The 14,252-nt window shown below is 38.4% G+C and overlaps 1 protein-coding gene across 1 annotated transcript in view; it reads right to left on the bottom strand.

Annotated features, from left to right (window-relative positions):
- Nucleotides 1-14,252, bottom strand: part of CEP126 (centrosomal protein 126) — a 165,665-nt gene that overhangs the window by 12,412 nt on the left and 139,001 nt on the right. The window contains exon 12 of the mRNA XM_027087788.1: nucleotides 7,019-7,136. Within this exon, the coding sequence (XP_026943589.1) occupies nucleotides 7,019-7,136 (118 nt within the window). The remainder of the gene's footprint in view (nucleotides 1-7,018; nucleotides 7,137-14,252) is intronic.

Genomic DNA, 14,252 nt, shown 5'->3' with positions numbered 1-14,252 from the left:
CAGGACTTACCTGGGGGCAGTCTTTTCATTTTTTTTTACATTTAATTTTATTTATTTTTTTATACAGCACGTTCTTATTAGTTATCTATTTTATACATATTAATGTATATATGTCAATCCCAATCTGCCAATTCATCCCACCTCCCTTACCCCCTTGGTGTCCATAACTTTGTTCTCTACAACTGTGTCTCAATTTCTGCCCTGCCAACCAGTTCATCTGTACCATTTTCTAGGTTCCACATATATGCGTTAATATACGATATTTGTTTTTCTCCTTCTGACTTACTTCACACTGTATGACAGTCTTTAGGTCCATCCACATCTCTACAAATGACCCAGTTTCATTCCTTTTTATGGCTGTGTAAAATTCCATTGTATATATGTACCACATCTTCTTTATCCATTCATCTGTTGATGGGCATTTAGGTTGCTTCCATGACCTGGCTATTGTAAATAGTGCTGCAATGAACATTGGGGTGCATGTATCTTTTTGAATTATGGTATTCTCTGGGTATATGCCCAGTAGTGGGATTGCTGAGTCATATGGTAAGTCTATTTTTAGTTTTTTAAGGAACCTCCATAATGTTCTCCATAGTGGCTGTATCAATTTACATTCCCACCAACAGTGCAAGAGGGTTCCCTTTTCTCCACACCCTCTCCAGCATTTGTTGTTTGTAGATTTTCTGATGATGTCCATTCTAACTGGTGTGAGGTGATACCTCATTGTAGTTTTGAGTTGCATTTCTCTAATAATTAGTGATGTTGAGCAGCTTTTCATGTACTTCTTGGCCATCTGTATGTCTTCTTTGGAGAAATGTCTATTTAGGTCTTCTGCCCATTTTTGGATTGGGTTGTTTGTTTTTTTAATATTGAGCTGCATGAGCTGTTTATATATTTTGGAGATTAATCCTTTGTCCGTTGATTCATTTGCATATATTTTCTCCTATTCTGAAGGTTGTCCTTTCGTCTTGTTTACAGTTTCCTTTGCTGTGCAAAATCTTTTAAGTTTCATTAGGTCCCAGTTGTTTATTTTTGTTTTTATTTCCATTACTCTGGGAGGTGGGTTGAAAAAGATCATGCTGCGATTTATGTCAAAGAGTGTTCTTCCTATGTTTTCCTCTAAGAGTTTTATAATGTCTGGTCTTACATTTAGGTCTCTAATCCATTTTGAGTTTATTTTTGTGTATGGTGTTAGGAAGTGTTCTATTTCATTCTTTTACATGTAGTTGTCCAGTTGTCCCAGCAGCACTTATTGAAGAGACTGTCTTTTCTCCATTGTATATCCTTGCCTCCTTTGTCAAAGATTAGTTGACCAAAGGTGCATGGGTTTATCTCTGGGCTTTCTGTCCTGTTCCATTGATCTATATTTCTGTTTTTGTGCCAGTACCATATTGTCTTGATTACTGTAGCTTTGTAGTATAGTCTGAAGTCAGGGAGTCTGATTCGTCCAGCCCTGTTTTTTTTTTTCCCCTCTCAAGGTTGCTTTGGTTATTCAGGATCTTCTGTGTCTCCATACAAATTTTAAGATTTTTTTGTTTGAGTTCTGTAAAAATACCACTGGTAATTTGATAGGGATTGCATTGAATCTGTAGATTGCTTTGGGTAGAAAAGGCATTTTCACAATATTGAGTCTTCCAGCCCAAGAACATGGTATATCTCTCCATCTCTGTGTCATTTATGATTTCTTTCATCAGTGTCATATAGTTTTCTGAGTACAGGTCTTTTACGTCCTTAGGTAGGTTTATTCCTAGGTATTTTATTCTTTTTGTTGCAATGGTGAATGGGATTGTTTCCTTAATTTCTCTTTCTGATCTTTCATTGTTGGTGTATAGGAATTCAAGAGATTTCTATGCATTAATTTTGTACCCTGCAACTTTACCAAATTCATTGATTAGCTCTGGTACATTTCTGGTGGCATCTTTAGGATTTTCTATGTATAGTATCATGTCATCTGTGAACAGTGAAAATTTCACTTCTTCTTTTCAAACTTGTATACTTTTATTTCTTTTTCTTCTCTGACTGCCATGGCTAGGACTTCCAAAACTATGTTGAATAATAGTGGCGAGAGTGGACATCCTTGCCTTCTTCCTGATCTTAGATGAAATGCTTGCAGTTTTTTCACCATTGAGAATGATGTTTGCTGTGGGTTTGTCATATATGGCCTTTATTATGTTGAGGTAGGATCCCTGTATGCTAACTTTCTGGAGAGGTTTTATCATAAGTGGGTGTTGAATTTTGTCAAAAGCTTTTTCTGCATCTATGGAGATGACCATATCGGTTTTATCATTCAGTTTGTTAATATGGTGTATCACATTGATTGATTTGTGTATATTGAAGAATCCTTGCATCCCTAGGATAAATTCCATGTGATCATGGTGTATAATCCTTTTAATGTGTTGTTGGATTCTGTTTGCTAGTGTTTAGTTGAGGATTTTTTAATCTATATTCATCAGTGATATTGGTCTGTAATTTTTTTTTTTTTTTTTGTAGTATCTTGTCTGGTTTTGGTATCAGGGTGATGGTGTCCTCATAGAATGAGTTTGGGAGTGTACCTTCTTCTGCAGTTTTTTGGAAGAGTTTGAGAATAGGTGTTAGCTCTTCACTAACTGTTTGATAGAATTCACCTGTGAAGCCATCTGGTCCTGCACTTTCGTTTGTTGAAAGATTTTTAATCACAGTTTCGATTTCATTACTTGTGATTTGTCTGTTCATATTTTCTATTTCTTCCTGGTTCAGTCTTGGAAGGTTATACCTTTCTAAGAATTTGTCCATTTCTTCCAGGTTGTCCATTTTATTGGCATAGAGTTGCTTGTAGTAGTCTCTTAAGATGTTTTGTATTTCTGCGTTGTCCATTGTAACTTCTTTTTAATTTCTAACTTTATTAATTTGAGGCTTCTCCCTCTTTTTCTTGATGAGTCTGGCTAAAGTTTTATGAAGCTTGTTTATCTTCTCAGAGAACCACGTTTTAGTTTTATTGATCTTTGCTATTGTTTTCTTTGTTTCTATTTCATTTATTTCATTTATTTCTGCTCTGATCTTTATGATTTCTTTCCTTCTACTAACTTTGGGTTTTGTTTGTTCTTCTTTCTCTGGTTCCTTTAGGTGTAAGGTTAGATTGTTTATTTGAGATTTTTCTTGTTTCTTGAGGTAGGATTGTATTGCTATAAACTTCCCTCTTAGAGCTGCTTTTGCTGCCTCCCAAAGGTTTTGGATTGTTGTGTTCTCATTGTCATTTGTCTCTAGGTATATTTTGATTTCCTCTTTGATTTCTTCAGTGATCTCTTGATTATTTAGTAACATATTGTTTAGTGTCTATGTGTTTGTGTTTTTTACATTTTTTTCCCTGTAACTTATTGTTAATCTCATAGCGTTCTGGTTGGAAAAGATGCTTGATATGATTTCAATTTTCTTAAATTTACCAAGGCTTGATTTGTGACCCAAGATATGATCTATCCTGGAGAATGTTCCACGTGTACTTGAGAAGAAAGTGTAATCTGCTGTTTTTGGATGGAATGTCCTATAGATATCAATTAATTTCATCTGGTTTAATGTGTCATTTAAAGCTTGTGTTTCCTTATTAATTTTCTGGCTGGATGATCCGTCCGTTGGTGTAAGTGAGGTTTTAAAGTCCCCCACTATTATTGTGTTACCGTCAATTTCTTTCTTACAGCTGTTAGCATTTGCCTTATGTATTGAGGTGCTCCTATGTTGGGTGCATATATATTTATAATTGTTCTATCTTCTTTTTGGATTGATCCCTTGATCATTATATAGTGTGCTTCCTTGTCTCTGGCAACAGTCTTTAATTTAAAGTCCATTTTATCTGATATGAGTATTGCTCCTCCAGCTTTCTTTTGATTTCCATTTGCATGGAATATCTTTTTCCATCCCCTCATTTTCAGTCTGTATGTGTCCCTAGGTCTGAAACGGGTGTCTTGTAGACAGCATACATACGGATCTTGTTTTTGTATCCTTTCAGAGAGCCTGTGACTTTTGGTGGGAGCATTTAATCCATTTACATTTAAGGTAATTATCGATATGTATGTTCCTATTACCATTTTCTTAATTGTTTTATGTTTGTTTTTGTAGGTCCTTTTCTTCTCTTGTGTTTCCCACTTAGAGAAGTTCCTTTAGCACTTGTTGTAGAGCTGGTTTGGTGGTGCTGAATTCTCTTAGCTTTTGCTTGTCTGTAAAGCTTTTGATTTCTCCATCAAATCTGAATGAGACCTTTGCCTGGTAGAGTAATCTTGGTTGTCGGTTCTTCTCTTTCATCACTGTAAGTATATCATGCCACTCCCTTCTGGCTTGTAGAGTTTCTGCTGAGAAATCAGCTGTTAACCTTATGGGAGTTCCTTTGTATGTTATTTATCATTTTTTCCTTCTTGTTTTTAATAATTTTTCTTTGTCTTTAATTTTTGTCAATTTGATTACTATGTGTCTTGGTGTGTTTCTCCTTGGGTTCATCCTGCCTGGGACTCTCTGCATTTCCTGGACTTGGGTGGCTATTTCCTTTCCCATGTTAGGGAAATTTTTGACTATAATCTCTTCAAATATTTTCTCGGGTCCTTTCTCTCTCTGTTCTCCTGCTGGGACCCCTGCAATGTGAATGTTGGTGCATTTAATGTTGTCCCAGAGGTCTCTTAGGCTGTCTTCATTTCTTTTCATTCCTTTTTCTTTATTGTGTTCCACAGCAGTTAATTACACCATTCTGTCTTCCAGGTCACTTATCCATTCTTCTGCCTCAGTTATTATGCTGTTGATTCCTTCTAGTGTATTTTTCATTTCAGTTATTGTATTGTTCATCTCTGTTTGTTTGTTCTTTAAATCTTCTAGGTGTTTGTTCTTTAATTCTTCTAGGTCTTTGTTAAACATTTCTTGCATATTCTCCATCTTTGCCTCCATTCTTTTTCCAAGGTCTGGATCATCTTCACTGTCATTCTGAATTCTTTTTCTGGATGGTTGCCTATGTCCACTTCATTTAGTTGTTTTTCTTGGGTTTTATCTTGTTCCTTCATCTGGTACACAGTCTTCTGCCTTTTCATCTTGTCTATGTTTCTGTGAATGTGGTTTTCATTCCACAGGATAGAGGATTGTAGTTTTTCTTGCTTCTGTTGTCTGCCCTCTGGTGGGTGAGGCTATCTAAGAGGCTTGTGCAAGCTTCCTGATGGGAGGGGCTGATGGTGAGTAGAGCTGGGTGTTGATCTGGTGGGCAGAGCTCAGTAAAACTTTAATCCACTTGTCTGCTGATGGGTGGGGCTGAGTTCCCTCCCTGTTGGTTGTTTGTCCTGAGGCAAACCAGCACTGGAGCCTACAGGCCCTTTGGTGAGGCTATTGGCTGACTCTGTGAGGGCCCCCCCCCCCCCACCAAGGAGTACTTCCTGGAACTTCTGCTTCCTGTGTCCTTGGTCCTGCAGTGGGCCACAGCTGCCCCCCACCTCTTTAGGAAACCCTCCAACACTAGCGCATATGTCTGGTTCACTCTCCTATGGGGTCACTGCTCCTTCCCCCAGGTCCTGATGTGCACATTACTTTGTGTGTGCCCTTCAAGAGTGGAATCTCTGTTTCCCCCAGACCTGTCAAAGTTGTGCAATCAAATCCCGGTAGCCTTCAATGTCTGATTCTCTGGGTATTCCTCCTCCCCTTGCCAGACCCCCAGGTTGGGAAGCCTGATGTGGGGCTCAGAACCTTCACTCCAGTTGTTGGACTTCTGTGATATAATTGTTCTCTAGTTTGTGAGTCACCCACCCAGCGGCTATGGGATTTGATTTTATTGTGGAAGCTCCTCCCATCTCACTGTGGCTTCTCCTTTGTCTTTGGATTTGGGGTATCTTTTTTGGTGATTACCAGTGTCTTCCTGTCGATGACTGTTCAGCAGTTAGTTGTGATTCCGGTCCTTTCACAAGAGGGAGTGATCACACGTCCTTCTACTCTGCCATGTTGAACCAATGTGGGGGCATTCTTTTTAAGTATGATACTCAAGAAAGAAAGAAAAAGATTGACAGATTTATATGAAAAATTAGAAACATCTGTACATGTAAGAAAGAAAGCCAAATGACAATTGGAAAATATATTTTGAAGTAAATAAAATAGATTATGGATTACTATCCTGAATACATAAAAGACTCATGGGACTTCTCTGGTAGTCCAGTGGTTAAGACTTCACTTTCCAATGCAGGGGGTGCGGGTTCGATCCCTGGTTGGAGAGCTAAGATCCCACATGCCTTATGGCCAAAAAACCAAAGCATAAAACAGAAGCAATATCATAAAAAATTTAATAAAGAATTTAAAAAAATGGTCCACATGAAAAAATGTTTTAAAAAATACATAAAATGCTCATAAAGATCAACTTAAATATAGAAAAATTGGGTAAATTATATGAACAACTAATTCACAAAAGAAAAAATATTAAATGACCAACCAAAATAAAAAAAATTTCTAATAATCAAAGAAATAAGTGTAATTAAAACAATGATGTCCTTTTTTTTCACTTATCAACCTGGCAATGTATGGCAGATACTGTTGGTTGCTTACCCCAAAGTCACCACCCTGCCTTCTTATTTGCTAACAGAATCATAGCTATGTTTTCAAATTGGGTAAGGTTTAACGTTTTCAATTAAGGCACTTCTAGTCCCTAGTTTAAGGGTAAATCTGAAGTCTATTTAGGTTGTTGAAATAGAAGGATAAGTCAGCTAGAAGACTTCCAGGAAAAACTCCTCCCTGGACTTTCAACATTGCTGAGCATTCCTATGAAATTTCTCCAGTTTGTTCACTTTCCCACTTTCTAAGACAATTATACCACACCTTCCCCGATAGCCCCTAAATTCTACATTTGCATTCCCACATGAGCTGGTGACCTTGCCTTGTATTTGAATGAGAAAAAAAGAATCAATCAGAGAGAATCTCTTCATTTTCACACCATCAACTCTGTCAACCTAATAGAAGCACCATTGCCTTGTCCCCCATCAAACTTCAAGCCCTTCACTTGGATTCTACCCCTTCAACTTCCTCAAGGACTTACCTCCTGCATTTGTTTCCTTCTCTCCTGTATTAGCTCTTTCACTCTACTCGATTCTTTTTTTTTCCTACTTGATTCTTTACTTGATCTTCCACACAAATGTACACCATTATCTCCCATCCTAAAAACAACACAAAAACAAACCCATAAAAACTTCTTTGGACTCCATATGACCTTCTGGCTACCACCTCATTTCTTAGCTCCCCTTCACAGCAAAACATCTTGAAAACTTGTCTTAGTCACTGTTTAACTTCACCTTTTCTCCTCCAGCTGCTCTAGTTAATCTTGGGTCTGCACTAATCCATTAAGACTGTCTTGTCAATGTTATTAGTGACTGCCAGTGTTTATAAATCTTACTGTTTCTTTTTTATTCTTTACTTGATCTTTTAGTAGCTGTGTATTCCTGGTGTCTCTTCCTTTCCTTATAAATACACCAGTCCTGTGGGTTAGAGTTCCACACTTATGACCTCATTTAACCTTAATTACTTCCGTAAAGGCTCTATCCAATTACAATCTCATTGTGGGTTAGGGCTTCAACCTATGAAATTTGGAGTGGGACACACAATTTTGTACATAAGAGTTATTTTAGTTTTAAATACCATCTACAGGCCATAAAAAAAAAAAATCCCTGACTCTGATCTCTCTCTGAAATTCCGGACTTTTATCTCCAAATGCCTCCTTAACATCTTGCATGGATATCTAAAAGCACCTACATTTAACATGGCCAAAACAGGCCCCCTCCCTCTCCTGCTTCTTCCACCACTTTCTAATTTTTTCCATCTTAGTCAATAGCCTCTCCATCTTCTTTGTAGTTCAAGCCCCAAATATAAGAATTCCTGTCTTTCCCCCATCTTCCACAGCCAATGTACCAGCAGTTTCTATCAATTCTACTTCTAAAACTTTCCAAATCTGTCCATTTCTCTTCTTGTCTCCTATTCTCAGGTCAGTACAAGTCTCCCTTTTTTCTCCCTTGGACAATAGCTTCCTAATTGATCTTTCTGATTCTACTTTTGCTTCATTATGATCCATTCTCATAGTAGCTAAATGATCTTGTAAAAAGATCTTGTCACTCCTCTGTTTTAAAATCTTCCAATGTTGTGACTCAGAAGTCTGCACGCCACAGCTAAAAGATCCCACATTCTACAAAGAAGATCCTGCGTGCCACAACTAAGACCCAGCAAGCCAAATAAATAAATAAATAAAATCCTCCAATGGATCATAGACTTAAATGTAAAAGCAAAATAGACAAAAGATTTGAATGGGCACTTCACCAAAGATGTTAAATGGATGGCAAAGAAATGCTTGACATCATTAGATATTAGGGAAATGTCAACTAAAACTACAATGAGATCTTGTCACTCCTCTGCTTAAAACCCTGTAGTGAGTATTGGACCTAAATGTAAAACAACAACAAAAACAAAATGGTAAATGGTTTAAATGGACACTCACCGAAGATGGTTAATAAATGGCAAATAAGCCCATGAAAAATGTTCAGTATCATTAGCCATTAGGGAAACGACAACCAAAACCAGAGTGAGATCTTGTCATTTCACTGCTCAAAACCAGTCCCAGCTTCCATCATTTCTCACTTGTACTATAGTCTTCCAGCTGATCTCTCTGCTTCCACTTTTGCTTCCATTATACCTTGTTTTACTTCGCTTCATTTTATTGCACTTCACAGATACTACATTTTTTACAAATTGAAGGTTTGTGGTGGCCCTGCATCAAGTAAGTCTATCGGTGTCATTTTCCAACAGCATTTGCTCACTTCATGACTCTGTGTCTCATTTTGGTAATTCTTACAATATTTCAACCTTTTAAATTATTCTTGTATTTGTTGTGGTGATCTGTTATCAGTGATCTTTGATGTTACTATTGTAATTATTTTGGAGAACCATAAACCGCACCCACATAAGACTTCAAACTTAACTGATAAATGCTGTGTGTGTTCTGACTGCTCCAGGGACCAGCCATTCCCCCATCTCTCTCCCTCTCCTTGGGCCTCCTTATTTCCTGAGACACAACAATATTGAAATTAGGCCAATTAATAACCCTACAATTACGTCCAAGAGTTCAAGTGATAGGAATTCTTACTTTAAATCAAAAGCTAGAAATGATTAAGCTTAGTGAGGAAGGCATGTCAAAAGCTGAGATAGGCTCAAAGCTAGGCCTCTAGCCAAGTTGTGAATACAAAGGAAAAGTTCCTGAAGGAAATTAAAAGTGCTACTCCAGTGAACACAGGAATGATAAGAAAGCCAAATAGCCTTATTGCTGATATGGAAAAAGTTTTAGTGGTTGGGATAAAAGATCAAGCCAAACACAACATTCCTTTAAGGCGAAGCCTAATCCACACCAAGGTCTTAACTCTCTTCAATTCTCTGAAGGCTGACAGAGGTGAAGAAGCTACAGAAGAAAAGTTTGAAGCTAGCAGAGGTTGGTTCATGAGCTTTAAGGAAAGAAGCCATCTCTATAACCTAAAAGTGCGAGGTGAAGCAGTAAGTGCTGATAGAGAAGCTGCAGCAAGCTATCAAGAAGACCTAGCTAAGATAATTAATGAAGGTGGTTCCACTAAACAACAGATTTTCAATGTAGACATAACAGCCTTCTATTGGAAGAAGATGTCATCTTGGGCTTTCATAGCTAGAGAGGAGAAGGCAATGCCTGGCTTCAAAAGCTTTGAAGGACAGGCTGACTCTCTTGTTAGGGTCTCGTGCAGCTGGTGAATAAAAGTTGAAGCCAATCCCCATTTACCATTCCGAAAATCCTAGGGTCCTTAAGAATTATGCTGAATCTACTCTGCCTGTGCTCTAGAAATGGACCAACAAAGCCTGGGTGTCAGAACATCTATTTACAACATGGTTTACTGGATATTTTAAGCCCACTGTTGAGAACTACAGCTCAAAAAAAAAAAAAAATTACTGCTCATTGACAATGTACTTGGCCACCCAAGAGCTTTGATGGATTTGTGGACTTGTACAATGAGATTAATGTTGTTTTCATGCCTGCTAACACAACATCCATTCTGCAGCTCATAGATCAAGAAGTAGTTTTGAATGTCAAGTCTTGTTATTTAAGAAATACATTTCATAAGGCTACAGCCACCACAGAAAGTGATTTCTCTGATGGATCTGGGCAAGGTAAACTGAAAACCTTCTGGAAAGGATTCACCATTCTAGATACCATTAAGAACATTCATGATTCATGGGAAGAGGTAAAAATAGCAATATTAACAGGAGTTTGGAAGAAGTTGAATCCAACCCTCATGGATGACTTTGAGGGGCTTTGAGGACTTCAGTGGAGGAAGTAACTGCAGACGTGGTGGAAATAGCAAAAGAACTAGAATTAGAGGTGGAGACTGAAGATGTAACTGAATTGCTGCAATCTCATGATAAAACTTTAGTGGGTGAGTAGTTGCTTCTTATGGATGAGCAAAGAAAGTGGTTTCTTAAGATGGAATCTACTCCTAGGGAAGAAGGTATGATGATTGTTGAAATGACAACAAAGCACTGAGAATACTACATTCACCTAGTTGCTAAAGCAGTGGCAGGGTTTGAGAGGATTGAATCCAATTTTGAAAGAAGTTTTACTGTGGGTAAAACGCTATCTAACAACGTTGTATTTCACAGAGAAACTATTTGTGAAAGAATCAGTCTATGTGGCAAACTTTATTGTTGTCTAATTGTAAGAAATTGCTACAGCCACCTCAATCTTCAGCAAAACATGTAGATAACTTACACAACTCAATATCAAAAAGCAAACAATCCTATTCAAAAATGGGCAATAGATCTGAATGGAGATTTTTCCAAAGAAGACATGCAGATATCTAACAGGTACATGAAAAGATGCAAATCAGGAAATCATCATCAGGAAAATGCAAATCAAAACAGCAATGAGATATCACCTTATACCTGTTAAAATGGTGAGTATAAAAAAAGATACAGGGCTTCCCTGGTGGCGCAGTGGTTGAGAGTCCACCTGCCGATGCAGGGGACGCGGGTTCATGTCCCAGTCCGGGAAGATCCCACATGCCGCGGAGCAGCTGGGCCCGTGGGCCATGGCTGCTGAGCCTGTGCGTCCAGAGCCTGTGCTCCGCAATGGGAGAGGCCACAACAGTGAGAGGCCCACATACCGCAAAAAAAAAAAAAAAAAAAAAAAGATACAAAAGAAGAAGTGTTGGCAAGGATGTGGAGAAAAGGAAACACTTGTGCACTGTTGGTGGGAGTGTAAACTGTTGCAGTCACTGTGGAAAACAGTATAGATGTTTCTCAAAAAATGAAAAATGAAAATGCAAGGGCATTATGCTAAGTGAAATAAGTTAGAAAGAGAAAGACAAATACTGTATGATCTCATATATGTGGAATCTTAAAAAAAAAAACAACAAAAAACCCCAAGCTCATAGATGCAGAGAACAGTTGACAAGAGGTGGGGGATGAAGGGGGTGGGAGAAATGGGTGAACTGTTTTTGTTTTGTTTTAGTTTAAATAAATTGAAAGAAAAAAGCCAAAAAAAGAAAAAACAGCTAACCGAATTTAGGACTCCAAGGATATTTGCAAATTGTTAGTTCCTTTCTCATAGCTAGCCAATAAATCAATTAAATTTTTTAAAAAAGGACTTTGAATCATACTTTGCACCACATACAAAACTAACTCAAAATGGAGCATAGACCTAAATTTAAAATCTAAAATTTTGAAACTTCTGAAAGAAGTTGGGAGAACATCTTTGTTATCTTGGGTTAGGTAAATATTTCTTAGATTGGGAATAGAAAGTATGAATCATAAAAGAAAAAGGTTCATAATTTAGACTTCATTAAAATTAAAAACTTCTCTTCAAAAGACTACACATAAATACTTGTATTTAAATGTTTATAGCAGTTTAAACTGGAAACAGTACAAATGTTCTTTCATTGGTAGATAAATAAATTATGGCATGCTCAAGCAATGGAATACTACTCAGCAACAGAAAGGGATAAACCACAGGTCCATGCAACAACATGAATTAATCTCAGTGCTAAGTGAAAGGAGCCAGACACCAAAAAATTACACAGTGAATGTAGGACAGGCTTCAGGGGTGTTTGACCTGTGTAGTCACATGGGCTCCATGCTCAGAAGGGCCCTGTGCTTGGTTTAATGCTCTGTTTTTGCTGCCTTGAAATTCTTAATAATTTTTTTAACGAGGGCCCTGCAAATTATGTAATTGCTTTCATTGCATGATTCCTTTGATATGAGATTCTAGGGAAGTTAAAATTCTGGTGACAGCAGATCAGTGGTTGTTAGGAGAGAGGGGATTGACTGCAGAGACAGAAGAAACCTTTTGGAGTGATGAAAAGGTTTTATATCACATTGGGCTGATGAAAAATTTAATTCAGGTTTTTCAGTAATATGTTATGGGAAAACCTGAACGAAATTTTGGCTAACCCAGTAGATTGTGGTATTGATTATACAACTGTATATATTTATGAAAAGTAGTCAAGTTGTAGATTTAAAATTGGGAAATTCTATTGTAAGTAAATTATACCTCAGAAAAGCTGGTACACATACACATACACATTTTGTATAAAATAATCTCCAATGGCTTCCCTTCACATTTGGAATAGAACTCCAAACCCCTCTCACTTCTGTCGGGAGATCTAGGCCTTCCTAACTGCTGTGACCTCGCCTCTCTTCCCCACTACACTCAGTCACTGGCCTTCTTGCTGTTTCTTACATGGTCTGAGCTTCTTTATGCCTTAAGCCTTTGCACTAGCTTTCCATTTGTCTGTGATTCCTTACCCTCGTTTTGCATAGCTGGCTCTTGTTATTCTCAGTGTAAGACCTCTTCACTGAGGCCTTCATTAACCATCCAATGGAAAGTAGACTCAGACACTCAATCACATCACCCTGCTGAATTCTTTATGTAGCTCCTATCAAGCCCTGACATTCTCAGTCTCCCTTTATCATTTATTTATTTTCTCCTCCACCAGGCTGAAATCTCCTGAGACTGAGGACTTAGTCTGTCATAGTCACCACTGTATCCTTGGTGCCAAGGACAGCACCTGACACGTAGTATGTGCTCAGTAAACATTTGCTGAATGAAAGAGTTGATAAAACATTATTTGAAAAGAGCTTCTTGTTATATTTTTAGGCAAAAAAGAGCAGCTAAAAAAAGCTGTGTAATGATGAGCCCATTATTTACAAAACATATACATACATAAGAAAAAAAGGTTAGAATATACTTCAAGTCTTGGTCCAACTGCTCATCAAACCAAAATCTTCTCTGGAAGAGGTAGCCCTTGTGGTGGACACTTTCTACTAGGCATCATGGTGATCTGTAAAACTGTCCCATGAATTACACCTGCGGTTGGATTCTGTGGACCGATAGTTTTGCTCATGTGTTACATGTGTTTCTCTCTAGCTCTCAGTCTCTTTTGCCTGGAAACCCACACTCTGCAACTTCCTTTACCTCTGAATTCTGTCATACCATTATCTATGACCTCCACAAAGTCCTTCCATACAAAACCTCCCTCCTCCCAGCTTCCTGTCCCACATGGGTCTTGAATCCTCATCAAAGGTTACCTCCCAGAGGTTATTTTCAGACTTTGCCTGGGAGTGGAAGGGATCCCCTAAATTGATGTCATTTCAAAACAGAATTTATGGCCGGGATCCGAGTTTTATATTCCCTATTCAAGTCCAAAACAAAACTTTCTCCACACTTATGTAGTTGCCAACTTGTAGAGATTTCATCAGACTCTCTACCTCCTTAGTGCTCTTTATTTATTTATTTTTTTGCGGTACACGGGCCTCTCACTGCCGTGGCCTCTCCCGTTGCGGAGCACAGGCTCCGGACGCGCAGGCTCAGCGGCCATGGCCCACGGGCCCAACTGCTCCGCTGCATGTGGGATCCTCCCGGGCCGGGGCACGAACCCGCGTCCCCTGCATCGGCAGGCGGACTCTCAACCACTGTGCCACCAGGGAAACCCCTTAGTGCTCTTTTTGTGTCACCATTACTGAGCACTAGTTTAATGAGCGTTCTAGATCATTATCTGTTCTTACTTTTTCTGATTTCCAACCTAGGCAAACTCCCTGGAGCCTAGCCTACAGGAAGCATCACCACTCATCTGGTCCAGAGAGGGCAATTAACAGAAGATACACTGGAGACTGTTGAAACAAGGCTAGAATTAGCCTTTCCCTTATCCCAGATCTGGGCTAAAACACTCCCAATTTCATGATGTCTCTATACCGCTACCCGAAGCAGCTGGTCA

This window comes from Aethalodelphis obliquidens, unplaced genomic scaffold (assembly GCF_003676395.1).
Source record: "Aethalodelphis obliquidens isolate GAN/ISIS:26980383/991018 unplaced genomic scaffold, ASM367639v1 scaffold60, whole genome shotgun sequence".
NCBI lineage: Eukaryota > Metazoa > Chordata > Mammalia > Artiodactyla > Delphinidae > Aethalodelphis > Aethalodelphis obliquidens.
The sequence above is the reverse complement of the archived record's forward strand: the minus strand, read 5'-3'. Positions and strand labels throughout refer to the sequence as shown.